General features: G+C 50.8%; 1 protein-coding gene across 2 annotated transcripts in view; it reads right to left on the minus strand.

The window, feature by feature from the left end:
• VASH2 (vasohibin 2) overlaps positions 1–26,576 on the minus strand; it is a 29,240-nt gene extending 2,664 nt beyond the window's left edge. Inside the window, exons 1-6 of one of the 2 annotated variants that reach the window (XM_040550857.1) lie at positions 26,310–26,575; positions 23,570–23,658; positions 21,321–21,377; positions 12,767–12,841; positions 4,745–5,126; positions 3,422–3,540 (exon numbers count right to left, since the gene is read on the minus strand). In XM_040550857.1, the coding sequence (XP_040406791.1) occupies positions 3,422–3,540; positions 4,745–5,126; positions 12,767–12,841; positions 21,321–21,377; positions 23,570–23,658; positions 26,310–26,390 (803 nt within the window). In that variant the 5' untranslated portion in view covers positions 26,391–26,575. Of the gene's footprint in view, positions 1–3,421; positions 3,541–4,744; positions 5,127–12,766; positions 12,842–21,320; positions 21,378–23,569; positions 23,659–26,309 lie in introns of both variants that reach the window. The other variant, XM_040550858.1, reaches the window with a different exon arrangement.

The raw sequence follows: 26,576 nt of genomic DNA on the forward strand, positions 1-26,576 counted from the left end.
AAAATGTCAAGTCGGTAATCGCCCCAGTGTTTTCCTCCAGCTCCTCAGACACCTGATTTCCAGCCCTTAACACTTTGTTTGCTCACTGTGCAGGAAACGTTGAGCTGTGAGATTGCAGATGCGCTGCTGATGCTCATTACACCTGCGCAGCCTGCCTGTCCCTGCCAAAGTCCCTCTGGGCAGCCAGCACAGCCCTGGGAGAGGCAGCCAGGCCGGGGGCACCCCTGCCCCTCTTGTGGCATGTTGCTGGGTGCTTGCAGCAGCTGCCGGGTACAGAGCAAGTGGGATTTGACTATCCAGCAAACAAGCACAGGCTGCACCTCTCAGAGCATGCATAGCCATCTGAGACCAGCGAGAGATGCGCTGTATGAAGCTTCCAGCTTGTCCTTCCTTCCTCAATTTTAGGAAAGGATCCTCTTCCCCTCCCACGCCTCTCTCCCTCCTTCCCTCCCTTTAATTAAAGCCAGCCTGGATGGTTCTGCCTCCTCTGATTATCCCAGAGAGATAGGCAGTCACTGGACTAGCAAAGTTTTCCTTTCAACAGCTGAACTAGGGCAGTGTCGCTAGGACACTCAGAGCACACACGTTAAGCCTCACTATCAGATGAGAAGGAGATAGATCTGGCAAACACATTTAGGAGCAGAGATTGCTACAGGCTGCCATGTGACACTATTTCCCAAATCCCTCCACCTCCAAACACGTTATTGAGGATGAAACGGAGCTTTGCCTGCTCCAGCAGTGGCTTGCAATTTGCTGCACCCTCCTCCTTTGGGACGTAAGAGGGTGGACACAACAAAGCCTCAGACTTACCGGATTCACACCGCCCTATATCCTCTATAACCACCCTTAGCAGGATCACATCCCATCAGCTGTGGGTTAAGAGCACGTTGCCATGGTTTAATTAATGAGCTGTAATTTGACTACACATCAGTCTCCTACACAGGCACGCGCTGCTCATTGTGTTGCCACCCCGTCCTGCGACGTACCCTGTGTCCCCTGTAGCTGTGTACCCGGGCTGAAACGCGGCCGGGGGCTCACCAGCAGTCCCCCCCAGCCTTGACGTAACGTGAATGGTAAGGAACCGGGATGGTGAGTTAAGGGGTTGAGCCTGTACAACCCACCCCTGTCCCTAAGCACCACCTCAGCCTCTGCTCTTCAGAAACAACCAGGCAGAGCCATCCCAACCCGCACGCTTTTCACCAGGAGGTTTTTCCCAGCAGGCCCATCTGATTTCATTGTTGACAAAAAGCAGGCTGTAATAACAGCTTGCCATCAGCAGGTGAAGCCTCTCAAACGAATGCGTTATTCAGCCCCTGCCAGCTCATGCTAGAGCAAAAACACTTCTCCCCCCCTCCCCTGCAAGCTCTAAAAAGCTGTAATTACAGCATGCAAATAAGAGATTCACGAAGAAACCAAATGCAGCATCAATAAGCACGGTCGTTGTTCAGCTCGGGAGTCAGCCTAAAGCCCAGTAAGCCTTACCCAAAGTCTTTCCCCTTCTGTGTGTGACACAAAGGCCTCTCGCTGCAGCCAGGTTCTCAAGGATGCATCGATACACAGAAGAAAATACCAGTTTCCCCTCTTGTGTTTCCCCTCAGCAGAGATTCATCGCTGTGCATACAGGTATCTGTCACTCAGCTCATCCCTGAATGCCATTCACCTGCGCGGGACTCACCACCCGGAGGAGGAACTCGTTTGTTCTGCCAAGGAGTTCGCTGCTCTGCCTGTGAGCTAGCCTCTGATGGCTTTGTCTCTGCCCAAACCTGCAGACACAGCCCCGAGCACCTTTGCAGGATGTACTAGGAACAACAAACCAACCACGTGACAAAAACACCAAAATCCTGCTCTGAGATAACCTCAGCTCCGGAGGAGAGCACGGTCTCAGCGGGACACAAACAGAGGTCCAGAGCCAACCGAGAGCTGCACCTGTCCTGTGCCAGCGGCTCTGCTGAGTGTGGAAATGAGCGGGAACAATTTGCAGAGGCAGGACTAGTGTAAAAATATGACTGGGTATTATTTTATTGCTAATAAAATAGCATTTTGTTGAAAATTGCATATGAGCTACTGCAAATTTTAGTTTTAATGGGGGGGCTCTTTCCCTCATTTCCCTAATGGAGGTGGAGGGGGGAGGTGTCTCATGACCATGACCAAACTTCAGTAAAACTCCGTACATCTGCCTTTGGGTCCTGTTTCCCCCTCGAGTCACAGAGCATTCTACAGAAGCCCTAGAACCCCAGAGGTGAACCCATCCCTCCAAAAGCAGCAAGGAGGTGAAGAAGGAGCAGGTCTTGCCACAACTATAATTATCCGGGCACTATACAAGGAGTTTGTGTTGTGTTGATGATGCCCAAAGTACAGCATCGTGGACCGAGTATGAATTCACGAGTAAAAATAAAAGCCTGCTGTTAAATCATCTGCTGCTAAAGTATCTTCAAGTTATCTTTAGAAAGCTAGCCTAATGTCTTTGTTAGCCACTTGAAAATAAATAAATAAGTGCTGAGACAGTAGTCTGCGAGCCTATTTAAAAAGCAACGATGGTGAATATGTGCCTGATCTGGGTTACGTATAGGCTTTCACAGCTGTCAGCTTCCTGGCACGAAGCAGCGCGGCTCAAACCCGACTCTTCCGCATGTAAGGTATGGATGGCAGGCTGCATCGCTGGCGGCTGTACAAGGCCCGTGGTCTGGAGGCTCACTTGTATCCATGTAGAGGCATTGCACGCGGTTAGCCCATCCTTCGCCACCCAGTTAAAAGCTAAAGCAGCGACGCATGAAGGAAGTGGTCTGGTTTTTAAACTGATTATAATCAAAGGAACACAATGGAAGCAGTATTTCTGCTTTGGCAAGAAAAGGCTTGTTTGTTCCAGTCCCTGCCCGTCAGTCCTCGATGACAACCTCTCCATCAGCAGCACAACCCGATAACAACGCTCATCACGGGGAATCCAGCTTGGCAGAGGGACAGTGACAGCAGGGCGCCCACCACCACCAGGAGATGTCCTGTTTCTAATGCCTACGTCTGAATGTATGTGATCAAACTACTTGCCTCCCTGTAAAGCTCTCTAGCACCCCAAACTAGGTTTGCTTCTCCCAAGAGTGCACTGTATAAAAACTAGAAAAAAAAAAGTGAAACCCACACTTCTACTGTCACAGCCATCCAACACCCTGCAGAGCTGAACCAAAGGTCAGCAGGGCCTCCAAGGAGGCATTGCACAGAGGGGCCGTCAGGCAGCAGTAAGCACAGGAACACCGGGACACCGGCACTCCTGGCTTCTAGAGCCTCTCAGGCAACCAAGACCCCTGGTACAGCTTTCCTATATGTGTCAGTGAGCACGCCTCAAGCTTTGTACTGTAAAATAACACATCATCGCCTTCATCCTGTGACCCACCAGCGACGGCAGCAGCAACAGCGCAGCAATACTCACGATTTGTCTCTCCGGCACGCTCGTCTCTGAGGGCTGGTGGCTTGCCTGCGGCGAGGGGACAACGACTTACCCCGTGACCTCTCTTTCGCTGGAGAATGGGCACTTGAGGGTTTCAGAATCTGCGAGAGATGGGGGAGGGAAGGAAGATGCATTCAATGAAGGCAATGATTCACTAAAGAAAAAAAAATAAAATAAAAGGGCCTCTGACAGTAGGATGGATGGCACACAAAGAGCCCTCAGTCCCCTGGGGTTTACTCAGACCCTGCCCCAGGTTAAGAGGAGCTCAAAGCAGTCATCACGTGATAGCTGTGTGAAGGCCCCTTGCAAGAATTAGTTGGTGTCATCAACTCAGTTCCCAGCTAAGTATTAAAAAATAAAAGAGACATCCACAGCTTTCTTCAGAGCTGGCAGCAGCAAGGGTTATGAGAAGCTTGCTTTGTGCCTGAGCTGAAGGAGGCTCCCACAGCCCCATCGCCTTCTCCACCTTCCCTCTCTGCGAGCAGAGGCGCTCGTCTCCCAGGCTGCCGGTTGTGCATGACCCAGTGTTGCAGCTTAGCACACAGAGCTGGGCCCTCTACCAAGAGCACTAAATTCAGCCTGTGGCACGTGGCTACACCATCACCATCGAGGGCAGCACGGCCACTCATGCTTCGCACGTTGGCATGAAGGGATCCCAGAGGCGGGGATGCTCGGCAGGCCACCTCCAGGAGCTCTTGGGGTCGGACATGTACAAGAGGTGGAGGCTGGGGGTCACCACACGCCTCTCACCCTGCTGAGCTACTTGGCGGGGCAGGAGAGGTGGCAGCAGGACACAGGGGCTGTTGCCACCAACAGCACTCGAAGCCAGGGTGAGCGGGGTGGCTGCCTCGACCCGCACCAAAAAGGCACACGGCTGCCACGCACGAGCCATCCCTCAGCAGGGCAGGGGCCGGGAACCCAGAATAACTCGGAGGCCGTGCCACATACCTCTCGGAGAGAGCCAGCCCCATACTTAGCAGCACACCTGCTCGGCTCCTGCTGCCAGCAGAAGGCTGGAAAGGCACCAAATCCCTGCTCGCCATGGCTGCGGCCAGCTCTTTCCCCGTGCCAGAGGCACGGTCAGGGACACCCCTCATCCCAAAGGGCAGCCAAACCCCACAGCCCCATCTCCCCACCTTTCCCTCTGGGCTCTTCAGTCCAACCAGCTGGCAGGGAAGCTCCGTCCTGCCGGGGGTTTGCTCCCCTCTTGCCTTTCGAGCCCCCCGGGGAGCATGACCAACCTCTGCGGGACTTCACAAAGTGCAGCCACCTCTGGGACGCAGTGGCCCAGAGGCGAGGACCTACCTTCATTCTCATATCCCTGGCAAACTTCTCCAGCTCCTTCCTGACTTCTGTGCGCGTCATTTTGGAGACGTTAAGGACCAGGTGTTTCCACTCGATGGGCTGAAAGCTGTGCGGCTCGTGCGGGACATACAATCCGATCTTTACTTTTTTGACCGAATGCAAGTACTTTTTATAGGAGTCTTCAAATTCAAAGATGAGGTCGCTCAGAGTTCGGTACGTCAGAGGTTTGTCCATCAGATCTGATCGTCTGCTCATGCCCAGCGAGCCGTACCGGCCATTGCAGTAAATCCCAAGCACCACGTGATGAAAATAGTTCCCTGAGAAGTGGGTTTTAAAGCTGATGGGGAATCGCTCCACGGAGGGCTGCCCGTTCGTCAGGTATCTGGCATGCGCCGAGTCAAGGCACCAACGGGGTTGAGAAGCGAGCACACGCAGTTACAACAGGGAGAGACCCCCAGCAGCGGTAACTGCAGGGACCCCCGCCTGCTTGCGAGCACAAATTTATACTCACTGCACCCCAGAAATAATTGATACTGCCCAAAGCCCGTTTTAGCACTTGGAGAACAGGACGCAATTGTTCAGTCAGGAAAGGACCTGACTCAACCATGCTTGGCGGGAAGAAAAAACAAAGCAACAACAACAGTGTTCAGTTCAGCATGCTGGATCAGAGACCATCCTCCCAGATCCTTGGGAACTCCTTTATTTGACACCAATACCATACTCCTTTGTTCCCAAAAGGTAACATCCCTCCCCTTTATGTTGGAGCTTGTATGACTCAGGCTGTTTATTTATCCTCATTTTCACACATCCCTGCAGCCTTTAAGCAGTACAAAGAGCTCAGAATCCTCTCCGGGGTTGCAGTTCTGGCTTTCAGTCTACAGGCTGGCCCTCAGTCTGGCAACTCCGTGTACAAGACTGGCTTTTGCACTCGTGACACATTGCTGAGATGAAGGAAAGGAAAGCTCCCAGCTTGATAATTATTTTCTCCAAATAAGCACAGATAAATGGCCAGGAACAAATATTTCTGAAAAGCAAGATTTGTCCCTGGATTGCCGGCTGGCCATTTCAAATGCACCACATGAAGTGGCCAGGGGCCAAGCCCTGTAACAGCAATGTGTGACCTCAGACGGGAGCTACGCGCTGGTCCAGGTGGTTTCCTCGGGATGCTGGCGAGGGGAAGAGGAGCGAGATTCCCTCATGCACGTGGGCATGCGTCAGCACCTACGCTGCGTGTGGCTCCCTGCTGCTAATCCCAAACAGCTGATACCCGCCCTGGCTCCAAGCGCTGACACCCACCCCAAGGCCTCCCAGTCCCCAGGGACAGCAGGTGCCTTTCCCTCCCACAGCTGAGACCCCACCAACCCACACTGGGTTTAATGACAAAATACAGCTGCAGGGTAACGACCGCTGAGATGACATCGGGACAGCCTAAAGGGTGGAGAACTAGCGTTGTTCCCCCCTGGAGCTGCCTGGTATGGAGATCTCCAGCACCCCCACCTCCCTTGTGCCCCAAAAGCTCTTTAACAGGAGTGAAACAAGAGCCACTGCACAGCTGAGACGTCCCTGGATGTTTCTGCCAGAACATCCACCCTTCTGCGACCGGCCTTCCTCCCTGCCTGCGTACCACGTCTGCCTGGCAGCTGCTGGGAAACTGGAGAACACAAAGACTCGTTACCAACACCACCAAACATAGCTCAGGCTCAGTCCTGCTTCTGCCTGGCCTGACACTCCACCTCAACGCCAGCACAACACCCCTGGATGCTGTCCCCTAGCACACACTCAGCATTTCACCTCTACCCTCTACAGGAGCACAGGAAAAGCATCAGAGGCAGATGAGAGCCACTGGATGCATTTTGTCCATGGGACATTTCACCTTCCCAACAGCTGCTGCATTGCACGAACATTTTTGCCCTCAAGATGACTGTAGGAACCCACTAGTAAGAGGTTCATGAGCTGCACTGAATCTGAAGTTAAACGCAAGGAGATACCTCAAGTATCCAAAGGGGGGAAAAAAAAAGGAATTAAAAAAACACATGGGTAAAATCTTCCAGAATAGCCACAGTAAAGCTTTTTGACTGTGTTTAATTGTGCCAGAAATCACCAGCTTTAACAGCTTAGAGAAAACATATCAGAAGACATAGGAGAAAGCAGTGTTGACGGACTAATACCCGGTGCCCTTCAGTATCTGCATGTCAGTGAACATGGATGAGCGTGCAAAGCAGAGCACGGCTCCCTGCAGCACACACCTCCTTGCCAGCCAAGGCTATGTGTACCCACCTTCACCCATCCAGCATCAAACACGAGCACCTCACAGCAGCGACAGGCAGCAGCTCTGGACTTAACTACACCAACAGGGAAAAAAAAACAGCCCTTGTGTCTTCGGTGGTCTTGCTGGATCTTTGCAGGACTACCTTCACCAAACGAAGCATGCTGTCAGGGGAACTGAAAAATTTTAAGTACACCATGAGGTCAGGATCAGGCCCAGCGCTACCCTAACAACTGCAAAACTCATCCCACAGTCACCTCGCCTGAAGGGTCACCTCGCTCCAGGACTTAGAAGGAGCATCCTGCATGCATCAAAGTCACATTACAGTAATTTTTGTCCTACAGACAGATTCCTATGGAAGCCCATTGTATTTATCAATCCATGTAACTGAAAAAGCAGTATCTTTTATTAACACCTATGAAGCTTTCAAACATCGCCACTATTTTTCCCCTTCATTATGAAAGGGTTTTCTCTCTGCTCCCCAAGCGCCTTTCTATTAAGCCCACACAAAGCTTTCGTGGCCACCTGCCACACATACACACTTCCGCCATGAGGTCTTGGAGGAGTTGCAATTTAATCTCATTAAATACTAGGTAGGAGTAAAAGACTCTTTTGAGGCTGGAAATTACCCACCATCAAACAACCCAGCAACAACTGCTGTGGAAATTAACCTTTAGGTACAGGTTGCTTCTGCTGAGCGACTACTTAATGAGAGTCCCCACCCGAGATGAAATACACAGCACACGGGCTGGAAAGGCACATCAGATATTCCCCTCCATCCATCTATCATTGTTATTTCTTTCCCTTTCTGCTCTGCCCAAGTAGAGCTGTATTGTGGCAAACAAAAGGCAATGACACGCCAATGCCACAGCTGTAATCGCATTTCTGAGCTGGGACTGCAACTGCGGGACTGAGTCGGGGAGTAAATTACATGCCACAGTGCCGACACGGCGCACAGCAGGAGAGGGCAGTGGCAGCTATGACAAAATCTCGGTGCCCTCCAGGTCCCAGGCCCTGGTGTGAATCCCAGGGCCCGGCCCGCAGGGCCGCGCAGCCCAAAAGCAGCACTGAGGGACGCTGATCCCCTCGGAGATCACCAGGAGGGACGTTGTCAGAGGGGTGAGCTCTGCTCTCACACCCCAAGAGGCTGACTTGGGGTTTGGCTCAAAGCAGCGAGGGCAGAGTCTGGCCTGAAGCACGCAACATGCTTTGGGGTGAGGCCACTGGCATTACCCAGCATGGCTCTGGTAACAAGCAGGATCTTTCCTCATGCCGGCTCGGGGCTTTGAACATCTCTGGAGACAGGCCCTAGCAGCTGACAGCACTGACACGCTGGCAGCTGCCTTCTGTGGGCAACTGAGCTCGGGTTGCTCACTGTCAGCGGCCTCCCGCTGCTGTGAGGAACCGCAGCCAGCGCAACAGGCGGCAGGGGGATATATGGCAAGGGCACCAGCCCTTCAGGAGGAGCAAGTGTCACAGCACCACGAGACACCAACGTCAGAGGTGCTCAGACCCCAAAAGCAGGCCAGGGCTGCCTGTGTGCCAGGGCAGGGCAGCCGGGCCGCTGGCCGAACATGGTACTCTGTGGCACTTGGGGGACACAGCACTGAATTCCCTGCTCTGCACCATGCCCTGCTGCGTGAGCAGGGACCCAGACTGGCAGAGACACCCAGGGGACACAGGCATAGGGAGCACCCATGAGAGCTTGTCCTTCGAGCTCTGAATGAGGGGGAAAAAAACAGTAAGTCAGTGCAGAGAGGTGTTGCAGAGCCCCCAGCACCTTGAAACAAATTGATATATCCTCCATTTTCAGAGAGAAGAGCCAATATCGATGGGTTAATCAGACCTGCCAGCCAGCACCGATGCCCTAGGAGGGTCTAAGCGCCCAGCTCTCCCAGTAGCCAGGCTCCCAAGTGCTTCTTGTCCGGCTGCAGGAGCACCCAGCATCGTGTCTGACGCTCACTGGGGATGCAGGTAGCTGTCGCCGCTACAATTTCCACTCTGCATTGCAAACCAGAGGTGAAAACAGAACATCTGATGAATCTGATATTGACCAGATGAATCCACATCGTGCCGCTTATTGCTAATCAATGCTTGAAATCCTCCCTATTTAACTTGGACAAGATGATGTTACAGTGCTTTGTGTCTTACAGAGCCCACCCAGTAGGACCTTTTCACTCAACTTCAGTTAAAATGAGCACAGAAAACCTCAGGGTTTCTGGTCCCTGCCTCTCGTGGCCATCCCTGAGACTAGGGAAGGGTGAGAGGACCCCAGGCCCTTGCAGGCTGCCCCATAAGGTGCTCCACACACCCTTCAGGGGACAAGAGGAGAAAGGAGGCAGCAGTATTTATGCTAGCAACACCAAAGCTGCTAGCTCAGAGTGAGGAGGTTGAACAGGAAGAAAGCAAACATCACACTTCACACATCAGATACAGCTTCAGCAAGCAGAGAGGAGCTGTTTTACACAACAGTTAAGCAACTGCTAGCAATGTCAGAGGGCATCCAACTGCCAGAGGCAAGCACTTGGGGAAGCTTCACACCACATCCTGGAGCCAGACAGCATTTCCTACAGACTCAGCAGCACTAAGATCCCACGTTTGGGACTGCTGATGGCCAGGCAGGGCACTACCAAACCCACAACTGGATGCGATAGGCTCCATGCATCCCTGCAGTGTCTGGGCTCCCCTGGCAGGCCCAGCTTCCAGAAAGGAACAGCCAGGCTCAAGCAGCCAGCTCAGCCTCCCAAACCAGGATTGCCATGCCAGTATCACTCTTTTGAAGTGCCAGTGCTCTAACGTCCAGCTGCAGCCTGAGATGACTAGCCCAAGGTTAGGCTACGAAGATTAAAGTGATCAAGAGCTCTCTCTGAGCCCTTCCCAGCTACCAGAGGGGCAGCAGCTATTCAGCAGCTCTCTCCTGGTCCATATTTCAGTTCATGAGCAGGTCGAGTTATAGACAAGCTGGCAGAAGGCAAAGAGAAGACATCAATATTCCAGCCATCCTGCAGTGACTGCGGGAAAACTCTCCCCCTTCCCAAAGGGGCTCACACCTAGCCCAGGAATTTGCCTGCTGGGCAGGAAGAACAGGATGGGCCCAGGACTCCAGCAGCAATAAACATCACCCACTGATTAAATGTGCAGAAGACACAGTGCAGAAGCTATTAAATTATCTCTCCTCCTGAGACGCTTCTGCTCTCCCCTTCCTCATTTAATGATATTATTGGACGGGGGAGGTCTAATAAATACACTGCACGGGTCTGATGGTTACCTCGCACGAACCAGGACAGGTGCACAGCAGTCAATGGGAGCGAGTTATATTCGTCTGTCACAGACAGCACTGCAAGATCCCCTGAGGATCCGCACTTCCCTCTCACCCCCCGATATTTTGCTCTCCACGTTTTAATAAAGAATACAGCACGGACAAAATTCCCCTGGCACCTTTTGGTTTACTACTCCCTTTCTTGAGCACAAGTAGTTTCGATCGGTGCTCGTAATGGATGCGGCAAACGCATCATTACTCAGCTGATTTACAGCTGAACTGAGAAATACCCTGGGGATGACAGCAGGAAGAATGCCTCTGGTTAGGCACTGATGAGCATGCCATGGAAGCAGCAGGATACGGAGCCAGTTCAGCTATGCAGAGCAGAGCAGGAGATCCATGCAGACGGCTGCAATCAATGTAATACCGTAAGAACTGTATGAGGTTTTGGTGATCTCACAGCAGCTGCTCCCTCGGTGCGTGCAGACAGGGTCGCTCGGTATTTAACTCACTGCCAGACAAAAACGCTTCAAGATCCAGCACGAAGGCAATTATGCAAAACTTAATTCTGTAGCAAGAGGGATTACTTAAGTGTTTTATAAGAAGTCAGGCTGCAGAGGCCAACTGCATGAGCCAGCAAGCTGCTCAATTAAAGTGACATCTTGCTAAGCTGCTCTGTATGAGGCGGCCTTTGAATGAAGGCTCACACCGAGGGCCCACCCAACCAGGCTTCGCTCTTCCCAGTATCCAAGCAACACAGCAAAGCCTGTCAGCACACAAATTGCAAGCGGAACCTTATTTCTGGAGACAGAGGTTACCACATGCACATAGATGCTCAACTCAGGCACATGCAATGGCATTGATTTGACGCTCAGGAGAGGGAATGGAGGGCAGCATCTCACATCCAGAAACCGCCCAACCTTGGAAAGCAAGTCACAGCTGCTGGCCTCACCGTGTCCACATCTGGAAGCTGATGCTGAAGATCAAAATCTCACGGCTGAGAAAGAAAAAAGATCAATCAGCTGAACAACATGCTGTTACAAAGATAACCACCCCAGCAGGTAGCCCCTGTTCCTACACAGGAGGCTTCCAAGACAGCAAAGAAGTCACAGGAAAAGACAAGCCTGTCCCATTCTCTCCCCTTCCTAAGACTTCTCAGGAGGTAATCTCAATTAAAGGTTTTCCATGAACGTTTTTGAAAGTACTGTATAGAAACAGAAATATTCATCCAAAGCTTAAAAAACATCAGAAGAAATTTCAGACACCACTAAATAGTATAATCCAGAACCTTCAGCTATTTTGCCTCCAAAAAATCCTGAAATCAGGCTTGAGGCAGGCAGAAGAAAACCTTTCCTGCGAAAGCTTTTTTTCCCCAAATAAAAATAAAATGGTCAGGACTTATTAAACCAGTCAGAGTACTCTTAGGTTATCAAGGTCATCTGTACATCACTAATACACTCAAGCCCCCCATGCAGCATATGCCCACATCCCCCTCCCCACCCCAGAGCAGCCCCTCCACTTCGGGCACAGCCTCTCCCAGGCTCACAGATTGCCAGCAGAGGAACTGCTCCCTGCCCAAGCCACCAGCAGCTGCTGGGGCATGAGGAGGCAGCAAATTTCGGGGGGAAGCTCTTAGAAAGCTCCTCTCAAGCCTCACCACTGCCCCCTCACATCAGCCAACAGAGGGCACTACCCACAGGCTCTGTTGGTTTGTGCTGCCACGAGAGGGGGCAGCAGCAGCAAGCAAAATGAAGCAGACGCGTTCGAGGAGCTGTTCTGCTTGTGAGTTTATTTTGGATTGGGTTTCCTTTGTTTTAAATCAAACTTGATCAGCTGCTGTGAGACATATCCAGTAGACAACTATTCCTGTAGTCCTGCCTTGTCCATCTCTGGTGTTTTGGGATGATGCAAGTTACTTTATTTACCAGTAAGAGTACAAAAGGATTAAGAAGCAAGCCTGTCTCTAAACAGAAAACGTTATTTTCTGGATTTGAGTATGAAATAAGCATTTAAGCTTTACCTTAATGTAATGGTTAACTATACTATGCACATTTCTGCACAAAGTACAACTGCAGAGAAAAAAATCACAACACGACTTTGCTATGTAAGCATTAGACAAATGCAGCACAGAACCTACATTTGTCAGGTGTTACCAAGCTCCAACAACAACCGGCAAAAAAAAAAAGACTAAAGAAGAAAGCAAGGACTGCACAGACAGCTACTTATCTGGGCACTTTGGGTCAGCTCCCGACATTATGCAGATTACCCAGGCAGAAGGCAAAGTGGGAATAACGCCAGCTGACCCTTCTGAACCGTGCACACAGCCTCCAAGCTCCTACCGACACCTAGACACCAGCAACTTGTTGGTCAATCCCATGGAAATTCTCTGAGCTGCTTGCACTCACCTGTGGCTGTGAGCATCTCAAACATCGTCCAGGAATGGCGATATATTCAACAGTGCTGCAGTGGAAAAAGCCACAGACACGTAAAAGGATACATCCCCAGGATAACTGCTTCAAGGCATTTGATGGGTAGGGACTCCCTGGTCATTTCTCTTGCTGTCTCCATTAACCTGGTACAGAAACAAGAGGATTTTAGTCTTCTCAGTTGGAACAAAGGATTCTGTTGTACTCAGAGAGCTAGACACCTCCATTTTTCAGTTCAGCAAGTGCTGGTGAACTTGATTCTCCTCTTCAGCGATTGCCAGAGCCCTCTTAATTTCTGTAGGACGACTGAAAAAATAAACAGGTGTTTGGCATCCTAGTGCCTTCCATGCCTCTGCAGATGAGTTGGAGAAACACAGTTTTTGCTGCCTCTCCCAGCAATGCCCTGAGCATCGCTCTGGACTGCAACACAAAGCCCTGCTGAGCTGTAAGATGGCAATCATGTAAGCTCCCACAGCATGACCAAATTTAGCTGATTTTCAAAATATGCAGCTCTCTTCTAGAAAAAAAACAAAAAAGGAAATAGGAATTGTGATATCCCTTGAAAGCTACAAACACCCATTTGAGCTAATGCCTATAGGTGCAGGTAGGAATTTAATGTATTTTTATCTGAGTCTGCTCTGCAGAAAGCTCTGTCAGCACAGGCATTTCACACCACTGCAAGCTGAGTTATCATCTTGCTGCTCCTCTCCATCTCCCGTGGACTGTAAGAAACGCAGGATTTCCTACAGGAATGCAGCAAACTATGCATTCCCAAGATCTTGGCAAGTCCACAAAATTTAGTGGAATCCAGACTCTGTCTCTGGAGTAGCCTCATCTGACAGGGACAATGCTGTGACGAGAAGCAAGCAATCTGACCTCAGCTGAGTAAGCCACTGTGTCAGACTGATACTGCACCATCGACCTACAAGGTACACTACCCTCTTCTGCCAGCAGATCCCCAAATCCTGAAGAGTTTTAAAAAAAATACAGGAAGGAGACAAAAAGAGGTAAAATAGTCAGCAAAAAAAAGCCCAAACAAAGGACGACTTCTATTTTGAAGCTTCCTCTAACCCTGTCCTTTCCCTGAGGAGAGCTTTTTATAGAGATCCCTGCTCTTGAGGAAACACGACATTAAAAGATAGAAATATTTGTACTAGAGATGACGACTAATGGCTCAAGATGCATATTTTCATCTATTTTCCCCCTTCCCAACGCACACATCTCATGCATTCTAAACCCCGCACTCAGCGCAAGTTGCAGCGCAGCTCCCACTGTTATTACTGCCTGTCACAGTGATTCCGTACCCAATTCATCCGAGCTGGAAATTATCTTTTCATTTGTAAACAGCTGCTCTTTACACTCTGCCTGCCATACAGAAGACGAATTAGAGTCAGCCTGCCTCCTACACGCTTGCCATCAGCGAGAGAAGCCCCACCACGGCAGCAAGCAGCAGCCCCGGTGAAGGCACACCAAGGGGCCCCTCAGAGCTGGCCGGGCAGAAGCTGCTGCAGAGCCTCCTTCCCGCCAGCACGTGAAGTGTTTGCAGCATAGGATGCATCCACGAACAAGATGATCCACTCAATTTCCAAACCTCTTCCCCTGCGTACACTGGGCTTGGAGTAACCACTGCATCACTGCGAGCAGCATCAGGTCTCCCAGCGCCCGCCTGCACGAGCTCGCTGCTGCCATAAAGTCAACGTGTCAGCGTGGATATATCAGCAGTGACTTTACAGCCGGGGAGGGAGTCTTCAAAGTAATCGGCCTAAGCGAACAGCCAAATTAGTACCAACTCATCTGTCGCAGCGACACTTGCGGTATTTAAATACTAAGTTGTATTTAACATGTGCTCTGTCTGCAAGCCACACACACGCTGGGTTTGAAGTACAGCTTTTTGAGATGCTACGTGGTTATTAAGACAGATTTAAATTGAACAGGAGAGGCATTTCGCTTGCTTAAAAGAAAAAGTCATACTGATGTACAGCAGCCGCTCCCTCTGAGGCCAGCAGCAGCTCTCCCTTTACTTTACATCGCATCACAGGGTAATTGAGCTTGGAAGGGACCGCAGGAGGCCCTCCTGTCCAGCATTCAAGCATGAGGAAGCAGGAATCACAGCCCTCCCTGGAAGGAGGGACTGGAAGGGAAGGCCAGGGCCATGTATAGGCTGGGTGGCCCAGGGGTCACCCTCCTCAGCCCCCTGCAGCTGCCCAGATCTGGCTACGGCACCCTGCAGCTCTCCTAACTCATGGGCTCAACTCAACCAGCCTCGCTCCACCAGGCAGCTCCTGGGGACCATGTCCTGGAGCAAGAGGTGCTCAGCGCTGATGTGAGCTGATGGAGCACAGAAACAGAGCTGGCTGGGGGCTAAACCAAGCCCTGAGGACTTGTGCATCCAGCCACCCCACCCTTGCACACCCCCACAAGCCCTGCATGTACTCCGGAGTCCTGGGGAACACCCAGCAAACAGTTTTCTTTTTCCTTCGTGTTTGCAACACAAGCCACGGAGGTTATCTGGATGACCCATTTCAATAACCACCGAGAGCCTTTCTGCTGCTCTTAACAAGCTCGAGTCGAACCACAGCCTCAGAAACTGCGTTTGCATTGGGACCAGGGCCTTCAGAGCATCCCTAAGCCACCAAGGTAGCATAAGCCAAATCTAAATCACTCCTCGCTGATAATTTTCCAGCCTACTTTTAACTGGGTTCTCAAAGGCTTGCAAAGCTACCAGTAAATCTATCCTATACTTAACCTCACATCTAAGAAGGTCCCTTCATGTTCAAACTAAATCTTTATTTTCACAATTTAAATCAGAAGCTATCTCTGCTATCTACAGCAGGCAGGAGACCATTTATTATCTCTTCTCTTGCAACACAGATTTGTATACGCAAAAGGCTGTAATCTGCCCTCTCTTCTGCAAACATAAGAAAAAAAAAGGGGTTGGTTTTGTTTTAAATAAACTCCTCTCCCCCTCAAGCTTTCCAATAGGTCATGTTTTCTAGACCTGGGACAATGTTTGTTGCTTTTTTCCTTTTAGATTCTCTTCAACTGACTCACGCACAACCCTTCACCTGAGCCCACCACACCAATACACGCTGTCTACCTTCTTAATTCAGCTTTCCATGTATTTTTGCAACCAAACCAGTATGCTGTTAACTCCCAGTCCATCCCTCTTGCTCTCCAAGATCACTCTGAAGTGTAATTCCACCTTGCAAAGCCTCGTCCTGCTTGGGGCACAAAGCACTCGAGCAAACAATTAGCCTTATCTGTACCATTAATGAAAAAAAACATTGAACTGGGATAGATACTGCAAACCTCAACCGAGAAGCTCTGCTAGACCAAGAACAAGATGTTGGTTAGTAACACTTTCCGAGCCCAGCTTTTCACCAGGTTGAGTCCTTACGTCACAAGAGTTTCATTTAGAATGGATGTCTCTGCCTTATCTGGAGGCTGCCAAAGGCCAGACTGAAGCGAAGAGTTATCCCTTCCACCACTTCTCCCTTCTGCACAACAGCTCCAACACTCTCATGGAGGGGAACTATCAGAAATAAGCCACGTCAAATTAAATTCACGTTGTTTGTTACTTACCACCTTATTATGTTCCAGACACTTGATTGCTCGAGCATTTCTCCTGAAATTGCAGATAAATTGAAAGTTCCTAGACCTACTTCCCACCCACACCCCTTTTTTTCCCCTCTTCCAAAGAGGCTGGTACCTTTGCCATCCTGCTTCCAACGTGAGCACCCATCCTGCCCACATTCTCCATCTGAAGCATAAATGGTTTGGAGGCTGCTTGTCAGTTAAGTCACCTGGAACTAACTCCATCGCATCCAGCTCACTTGAAAAACGACTCATTACAAGTGCTCTTTGACTTCTCTTTGCCTGATTTCACTCCTGAATTGTTATCACATTCAGGTATCAATTGTGACCAGAAAGGCTACATAAACTTGTTAATGAAGGAAAGGGAAAAAAAACAAAAAATAAAAAACCAGCATCAAGCTCTTTGATTGCCTTTCTGAGCAGGGTTTCTTTGTGGGATTTTTATTTAAGTCCTTCCAGTCATCTGAATAGGTTCCACGTTACTTCTCAATCCCACGTGAAGGGTAGCTGGGAACTAACCTGATGCCACCCTCCCCACAGACTGCAGCGAGCCCTGGGGCAGCCCATCACCCAGGGGAGACTGCTGAATTAAAACTAAGCACTGTGCAGCTTCCCTCCTTCACCTAAGATCTGCCAGACCTCTACTCCAGATCACAGTTCACACTTCTGCTTCTGATAAATGCAGCTAACGTGAACAGGCTCCACACTAGGTCAAGAAGACCCACAGATGAGTTGGTTTTGCCTCTTTAGGATGCTTTCCATTTAGGATGGCAGTGACTGCAGCCATCCCATGTGAACCATGAATTCCTTTTGCTCCCTGACTTTTCCTTAGGGCACCCTGTCCATCTCATACACAGGTTAGAAAAAGCTTCAGACCTTTTAGCATGCCTAGTACCAAGGGCTCCCACCACCTGGCACCCACCACCTTGGAGCTGCTTCACAGAGAGGAACATGCCTCGGAGAGGTAAACCATTACCTTCACCAAAAAGGTTCCTACAGACTTGAATAAATCTCAAGTTACAATCCTCCAGCGTGTTTTCCACCAAGGCCTCCTTCCCCAAGCCTCAGTACTTGCACGAGGCCCATAAAAGCTCCCTCTCCCTAGTTTTTCAAAGGCTCCTGACAGCTTTATTCTTCCCAAATGAAGCAAAAAGAGATGTGAAAGGCACCAACAGGAGTGAAAGGAGATAAAACAACGGTGCAGCTACCATTCTCACGGATCTCCCCAGCACCAGCTTGTTTGAGTGGCAAAAGGACTTCCACCACACACTGAACACAGCAGCCTGTCTGTGACAAGCTCTCTCCACGTGAGAACGAAGCAAGCGTTCCTACACCTCCTGCAGGCTATCAGTTGGAAGTGGCACCAGACCGTTTTTCTTTACAGCTCCATCAGGGTTCCTTAATAGCACGGTGTGTTGGAACAGCATTGTTTTTTTGCCCCCCCTCTGTTATCTGGTTGCATAGCTCCCACGTGACTGCAGCTATCGCGCTCCTCTCACGATTGATTATCCATTTTCATCTGCCATCACCAAACAGCTCCATCTCCACAGAGCAGCTTCTGGGCTGCAATTCCAAAGCCCCCAGAACGCACCCAAAGATCCCCCGGCCACTAAATGGAGGGAGCAGCACACCACCACACCTGCCTACGCCCCCCCGGTTACCTCCTGCGGAACGAAGATCCCTGCTCCTCGCCACGGCTCACTGCTGTGTCCTCGAACAGAAGCTTGCAGAGGGTTTATGGCTTGTTGTAAAGCCAGCAATAAAAGTCTGTCGGCATTGGATTAACAGCTACAGACATTACTAAACCGCTGGAAATACTTTTTTTCTTCTAAAGCTCTGATATGATCTATGCTCGGGAAACGTAAAGGATGACTATTTCAGTTAGAGGTGCCAGTTTTTAACCAGAATTGTTGTCCCAACAGAAGTGGTAAGATAGGTTTTGCCAGCATAACCCTGTAGGGAAAAGGGAAAACCAGGCCTACCGGCGTCTGAAACACTCCTGTCACACCTGCACCTCTCTCACGTATCAGTAGGACAGACCTCCACACGGTGCCCTTTGCCTGCCCCGTATGAAAGCACACATCACAAAGCCTATGCCAAGGACACTGTCCTGGGTCAGGAGACCTGCATGCTCTACTAGCAAAGCACTCCTGCAGCTGCAAACCTGCCTTTTGTGCAGGTACAGCAAACCCAGGCAAGCCAAACTCTGGTTTCAGATGCAGATTGCCAATCCAACAGGACCACCACACGCAGTTTTCAGGGTCACATCTTCACCACCCCGACCTACAAAGCCATACCAGCAGAATCCTAACATTTTCCAAAGGTTATCGGTAGTCTAGACAGGGTGTCTGGCAGTCTAGATGCAAGCTGATAGCTAACCAACTTTTTCATGAGAGATTTTCAATACTGAGTTATATCAAGCTTGTGCCACTTAATGTTATGAGTTCCTTAATGTTATGAGTCCCTATAAGCAGTTTATGCTCTCGTTCCTAGGCCCAGCCACACATCTTTATTTTCATGTACGATGCCAATGCTGACAGTAAATCTCCATAATATCTAGTCCTCCCTCCATAACAGAAATACTCATTAATATGCTTTAAGGAACTTTCACATGAATTCATAAATATTAATCATTTCCACCTAGTGTTCACTTCTTTGTGTCCAGCTTTCAGGAAGACAGGCTGCCAAAGACCTTGTAACACTTTCACTAGCCTGAGCCTTCATAATATGAAATAAACACGCTTTGCACCCATAAATCACAGCTCTGGGAACAGCCTCAACTTCTAGGAGTCAGTGGAAGCCAACAGCACGCAGCATCTTGCCAGATCAACTTGCAAACACAAGCTTTGCTTTGCCAGCAGGCTCCTGCACTAGCTCACCAACAAGCAAGGGATCCTACAAGCCAGGGTTGATGCACAGCAAGAGCAACAAGTGAGAGGGGATCTGGGCACCGTGTTTGGAGGGACACCAGCATTCCCAGTGCAGCTCTCCCTCCATCTGAGGCAAGGAACAATGCTCCCGCCTCCCGCCCCACGCATCTCCTACCCCTCAGCAGCAAGCGAGGCCGTTCACACCACGGCAGCCTCCTCAAAGCACCGCTTGTTGCCTCAGCACAAGGGGCCCGTTGTTACTGCGCTGGAAGTCACAAAGCATCTTCCAGACGAGCTCCTCCAGCTTACGGCACGTCCACCAGGCGCCAGCTGAGGACAAAGGAAGCAGCCCAGAGACACAGCTCAGAGCTCCTGCGAAACAGAACAAGCCTCCCAGGAGGAAAAAAAAAAAAAAAATATATATATATATATATATATAAAAATCTTGCAGGTGTGGGTGATTTTTGAACACTGATGAAAACTGGCCTGGCAGCAGGTGAACAAATTGCCTAGGACAACTGCAAGAGGAAATGCCTGCAGCTGGTGTGATGAACCACGCAGCCCAGCTCAGACCCCAGGTGAAGGAAGACTTTCAGGGACACCTTGATGTTACAGGGAGATCAGAGCATTACTCCCCTGCTCAAAGCTGGAGAAACTCAGTGAGGACTGCAGTCTGACACGATCTGGAGCAGCCAGGCATGCTCCTAACAGCTCCATGACTCCTGGCACCTTCCAGTCCATCAGGTCAAGGAGCAAACCAGCACAGGGTTAGGACCTAACGCTGTGCGAGTCCAACATACACCAAGTAGGGGTGAATGTGGGCAGCAAACAGCCAGCAGCCAGCCCTAGGAGCCTGACCATTTCCAGGGATATTTGCTGTAACTCTGCAGAAGCCCCATCACCACTAGCTAGGTCGCTCAGAAGTCATTACAGCAAGACAACAAGGAGAGAAGCCAAATACAACTGCCCAAGCCACAAACAATAAAGGCAGGTAAGCAGAGGAAATGAAACCACTTAGAAGGGGATCCAAAGCCATGATTACATCCCCAGCTGGGAGCATCACTGGTTCACTTTCAGGAAAGAGCACTGTCCTTATAAACCAGACTTTCATCAAGCCCAACACAGAAAACACAGACCTTTCAAGCAGTGAGCTCATTCTCATCCTCCACTTCCTTGTGGAAAAGTAATGAGACAAATTTAAACATGAATGACCAATTGGTTTAAGCTTCTACAAAGCCCTCAATTTATTCAAAGCATAGGGTTTCCTCTAGACTAGTTCCACCAGTACAGTGAAATTGCATAGAGAAAGGAAGTCATAAAAATTGCTGTCAGCAAGATGAAAACCTCAAGACTTGAGCTGTGATGGGAACTGGAATTTACAGCAAGGGACCATTAGATTAGTGACAGACAGCTCGGGAGAGCTAGACAGGCCAGCCCACAGAAGTCAATACATTCTGCTTATCTAAATTTTGCCTTAAAAAAAAGCACAATGTTGTCAATATCACTTCCCACCCTAATCTGCCAATTTACTGAGCCTTCTTAAAGAGCTGTCATAATTATGGTTCTTACATGTAAGGGATCCCAACTCCCTGTTGTCACGCTCCCTGTGCACATGTTCATATTTGTATTGCACAATTCAGTGTCACCCAGAGCATGAGTCAGCCAGATGGAAGGAATGGTACGAGGAGCAGCAAAGGGAGAAACAAGACCACGACTTAAAACTATTCCTTGTGATCCTCCAGGGGAAACGACTGAGCCCAAGGCAATGTCAAGATTTCTGCAGTATTTTGCAGTCGATCTCTTCTTACCATCAGTAAAGGGCATTTTAGTGCAACCAGAATATCAGGACTTGCATTGTTCTCATAAAAACGGTACAATACTCCCAAAACAACACTGACAAGCAAGAACTGAGTTTTTCAAACTCTGTACACTCAAGCTTTGCAGCTCCCACCTGGCTGCTGAGCAAGTTCAGCCCTTCCACTTGCTGGCTCTCGATGGGCCCGTTCACCACCTGGCAGCACGATGGGACCTTCCTGGCCCAGGCAGCGATGTGCAAAGCCTGGGCTGTGCCAGGCAGCCTGCCACGACACCACAATGCCAGCCGACTGCCCTCCGTGTTTACAGGGGAGTAGGACAGGAGACCACTTCCGGGGACACTTACCCACTTAGAGGTCTGCTTTTCCTAATCTCGAAGAACTGAGTTCCTGTGTGATTGTATCTGTATTTTGTCTGTTAAAGGAAAGCAACTTAAACAGTCAAACAATAAAATAACAGTGCTCAAAAGGTGAAGATCAGTTCTGATTTCCTGTTGACACAAAAAACAAGCAGTAAAAGCCATCAGCGCTCATTAGAGATGAAGCCTTGGCATGGAATATAAAACAATGACTTTTTTCACTCATCTTTCTATACAACATTTCAACCAGCATTAGGTGGAGAATCAAGCAAAAAGGTCATTTGTCTAATATGACACATCTGGCATTGGTGTGTTATGAATTCTCTTTTCCTCTAGCTCCCACTCACTACTGGGTTACATCAGAGCTTGACAAAATTCTCCCCTTCAGGAGAGAGAAGGCATTTGTAGTCTACTCGAACCAATCAACACCACTCATGGTTTCAAAGAGCTGGCTTCCTTCGTAAGTTTTTAACTCACTCAGCCGCACAGCTCACATGGGTCCTGCAAACAAGCAGCATGGCAGATACATCCATTTACATCTAGGAAATACAAAGCATTCCCTAAAATATACTGTGCACTTCAAATGGAAGTGTCCAGCTAAGTGCAAACCAGGAACATATGTTACCGCTACGAGCACAGAAGTTCATCATAAAGGATGCCAGAAAACAGCCACCCATCAGCTAAAGCTCAGCACCGCTTGGCTAGAAATGCAAGCTGATCTGCAGCAGCAGCACTAAGAGCAGCCTCTTCTCTGCTCTTTGAGCAGAGCTGTTCATGCAGCAATGCAATAAATCAGAAACTGGTCTGTCCAATACAAACAACACCCCCTTAAAAAAAATAAAAAAAATCAAAATCGCACCAGCCACTTATTTTTGCTGTTTTTCCAGCTGAATCAGTTCCCCAGCACAGCCACAAGAACACTCACGCCAGCAAAATCGTGGTGCTGATACCAGGGCAGAAAGGGGTGACTCCGTGGAGACAAAGGGTGCCTGGCAAGGGGTAAGTAGCACAGCTGCTGGCTGCGTGACCACAGTCTAAATAAATCTCCAGCTTGCATCAGGATGTTCAGAACTGGCCTTGGTTGAAGCTCAGCGTTCCCCAGAAATAAAGCTTTCCTTCCCTCCTGCCTTCAAAACCCCATTCAGGAGGCCCTTTCCCAGGGCGCTCTGAACAAAGCACACAGCCTCTTTTAGCTCACAAAGGAAGCCAAGACCCCATTCCCCAGCACCCTTTGAAGCTCTTTTGAACACAGACCCAAACCCAACGCCTAAGACTCGTTTCTGCTCCACAGCAGAGCACAGGATTTCAAAACCGCTGGAAAAAAACAACTATTTGTTGAGCTCCGCATGACATGTCCTCCCCTCTGGCACAGCCCTGCTCCTCCCCACCAAAAACACACCCAAAATCCCTCACCCTGCAAAACTGCAGGGCTGCAGAGCGGTGCCTGGCCCTACAGCAGCCGCTCTCCACAGCACAGCTGGCCCCAGCCTCCTCCCCGCTGTGGCTCCAGCCCCTGACAGGGCTTTGATCCCTTCCGCTGCCTGCCCTGCTATTTTTGGATGCTCTTCCAGCTGCCACCCATACCCTTGCCTAATCCTTACCAGGACTTCACATTCATTCCTCAACTCCGCGCGCACATTTCCACTGACACGCACTCCTTCAGGACCTCCCTCCCACTGCTCCTGCTTTCCTGTGGCTCATTACTGCATCAGAAAAGGACCAAAAGCAGGGTGTGTGGGGAGGATTCCTTTGGTCAGCTCCTGTGTGACGGGCAAGGCTGCCGACCTCTGGGCTCCAGAGAGCTGACGGTCCTGAGCAAGAAGGCAGGCCTCAGGGAGCCCTTAGGGGCCGTCAGGGCCGAGGGAGAAAGGGTTTGCAACAACCCTGCCTCCCCCATCCTCCCTTTATGAAGGGATGCCATATTATTTCTCCAGGCATCATGATCTGATCCTAACATCCTCATAAAGCAACTACAAAACGAGCATTTCTGTTCTCACCGGTGTCACTACAGCAAAATTCTTCAGTATCATTTAAAGTTAACTGCACAGCCCAGAGGACTGCTGTGAAAAGCTCAGGGCTGCAGGTACCACCAGAAATCTTTAGCTGTGCCAAGACGAGTCCTTTTACCCCCAAATGATCCCAAGCCCTTGGGAGCAGCGAGTGCTTCAGTAAACCCCGTTAATTCACGAGCCCCAAGCCAGCCTTCTCCCCAGAGGCGGCGCGCTCGAGAAGGATACTGCAGCATCTTCATGTAGGTCTGTATTGCCTGGAGCCATTCTGGGATAGACATGGAGAGCTTGTAGTTTGGCACCGGCGGCACCGAGGGCTGGACAAACAAACAAAAAAATAAAGAGGTTAGACAGCTACCGCTCCCCGTGGAGCGGATACGGATAAGTGATTTGCTCTGACAGAGGCACACGCTTCATGCGATACAACACGGCGGCACAGATGGCTCCAGCCCAAAGTGAACTCAGGCGTCGGACAAAATCATCCCACTTGTGACAGCAAATGCCTGTGCACTGGGGCGAGCCTCGTCCCTGCTGCAGCGAGGGGACCAGGGCAGGTCCCCGCCACAGCTGCCACTGATGTCGCTCCAACACCACCCTAGAGGGACAGGCAGACTAGGGCAGGAGGCAAATGCTTTGCATTTTTTCCACCCCCTTCTAGCTTAGGGCACTTCAGAGGAACAGAGTCCCAGGGCTGCCTTTGTCATCATCCCTCACCCGTGGATTCGTTTCAAGTCTAATCTTTGTTTTCCTCTACCACGAGATACAGATAAGAGGAGACAAGGATCCCGGGCTGTGTAACTTTCCATCTGCTGCTTATCAACAGCCTGCTTGTTGGGTCGTGTGGTACCTTGGAGACCACCTGGGACCCAGATATTTAATGATATTATGACACTTAAAGATATAAACTGGCACCATAATGGGATTTTTCAAAAATCCCCTAAGACACCTGCTTGTGCCTAAGCACCGTAAGAAGCCTGGCCCTCAATCCAGATTTAATCCCCATAGCTACGTGGCTCCTCAGCCTGTAGCCATGCAAGAAAGGGACAGCTCTTTGTCATAATCCCCCTTATTTTAAGAGGGAGCCTGCAAAAAAAGGGGTGAGCACGTGCTAAAACAGGCGGTGGGGCGTGAGGGGGAAAGCCCTGCTAAAAGTTAATACAATTCTCACAAATGCAATCGAGGGAACAGTTTGCTTAAATATTAATGCCAACCCAAATTCACAAAGCAGTGCCCACGGCAGGCACAATACAACACACAGAAAGAAGCACACAACCCGCATGGAGCCACAACACCACCGCAGCCACGCTGCTCTGGGAATGGTGCAGGTCAGCCCTGAAGGTTATAAAGCAAAAAATCACTGCTCTAAAGGCACTCCAAACCAAGGATTACAGACAAAAAAAAGTGAGGCTGAACAGCCTGGAGCTGTCTCTGTTACACACTTTCCCGTCCAGGCTCCCACCTCCACTAAGAGCAAGGGATTTTGTGTGTGTTTTGGGGGAGCGAGCATCTGTCCCCCCAAGGAGACCACAAGCCAGCATTCAGCTAGTTACTACAGTCAAATAGTAAACAGGCCTCAGTAAGGGAAAAAGAGATTCTTACACTGCTGGCATACAAAAATGTATTTTAAATGGAAGGCAGACAGATGGTCAGGTCTGCAGCACGCTGTTATCACCCTCAGCACCACGAGAGAGACACGGCAGCATGCGCAGACGGGCCTGCAGTCACAGCAAGCGTAAGTTACGGCTAAGACTCATTAACGTTCCTTAATCCCAATTTCCACGCATAAGCTCTTCATTAGAGGCAATTTCTCACTTTCACAAGCTCCTTCCAGCCCCAATGCCTTTGGTTTGGGTGAATTATTTGCCCATCACTCTTGGCGCTAAGACAGAGCTGTACTACACGCACCAGACACAGCTCAAGTTTCAGGAGCATAAGTGGTTAAAGAAAGCGAATTAAGGCTTCCAGATGTAGTAACTCCTGGGCTTTTTCCCCATCTCACGGCCATGGGGAGCCATCCACTGCAGCCATACGTCCCATCAGGCCAGGCAAAACCCTGCTGGGGCCGTCACGCTGCAGGAGGATTTGTTGCCTTGCACTGTCCAGCAGGTCCTCAGGAGCTCCGAGGTGCTGCACTAAGAGCAGCTCCCTGCCGCAAACTAACAGCGACGGGCTGGTGGCATGCTGCCTGCTGTTCAAGGCTGCTCAACGCCTCCTAACACGCAGGTATTTAGGGTGCAGCCGCAGCACAGACCGCAGGAAGACTGACCCCTGGCAGCCAGCAGCAGGGCAGAAACCCACACGGTGAAGCTATGCACAAGAGATACAGGGCAATGCTGGTACAGCTCCGACACGAGGGGGTACACATCCCAGCACGGCAGCCAGCGGGGGCTTGCAGCAGGACGACCGAACCGCCGACACAGCACTGCAGAGCGTGCATTAACCCAGCAAGTGAGATTCAGAGACTGATGAAAGACCCTGACCCTGCGCCGGTATTTCTAAGCTGTGATGCCTCCGGAGACAGCAGAGCTACCGCAGGGCGAGAGGCCGATGTAAACACTGCAGCGGGGCTGGAGAGCATCCCACGGCTGGGAACGCTCCAGTTTCGGCAGGCGTGAAACTCCTCTCCTCCAACCCCGCCGCGCCTCGCTAACGAGCAGAAAGCTGTGTCTGCTCCGCTCCAGGTGCTGCGCTACCTGGCAGGGTGAAGCCGGCAGAGCAGAGCCCTCCGAGTCACCAGAGGTTTAATTCACCGCGGTCTGCAAGGTCTGGACCGCAATTAACCCCCCAGGGATTAAGGATGGAGCAGCAGCAGCGCAGTCACGGAGCAGCGGTGCGAGCGGGTTCCCGGCCATCCTCCCGCAGCCACCTCTCGCGCCGGTTCGAGCCGGGCCCCCACCTCTCCTCCGACGCCCCGAGGCCCGCTAATGAGCGCTAATTAGCACCGGGGGGGGGGGGGAGGTGCCCTTACCCGGGCCAGCCTGGCGGCGCTGCGGATGGCCGCGGCCACGGCGCTGCCGTCGGGGTGCACCCGCTCCACGTGTCCCCACATGCGCTCCCACGTCTGCCCGTCCAGCGGGAAGCCGCTGCGGTTGACGAGGAACAGCACGCCGCCGTCCCGCGGCGGGTCCTCCTCCTCCGAGCCGCCGCTGCCGCTGCCGCCCTCCGCCCGCGGCTGTGCGCTCCGAGAACGGCCCCCGCCCGCCGCCCGCCGCCGCAGCCGGGGCCGCCCGGCGTC

This window comes from Cygnus olor, chromosome 3 (assembly GCF_009769625.2).
Source record: "Cygnus olor isolate bCygOlo1 chromosome 3, bCygOlo1.pri.v2, whole genome shotgun sequence".
Taxonomy (NCBI): domain Eukaryota; kingdom Metazoa; phylum Chordata; class Aves; order Anseriformes; family Anatidae; genus Cygnus; species Cygnus olor.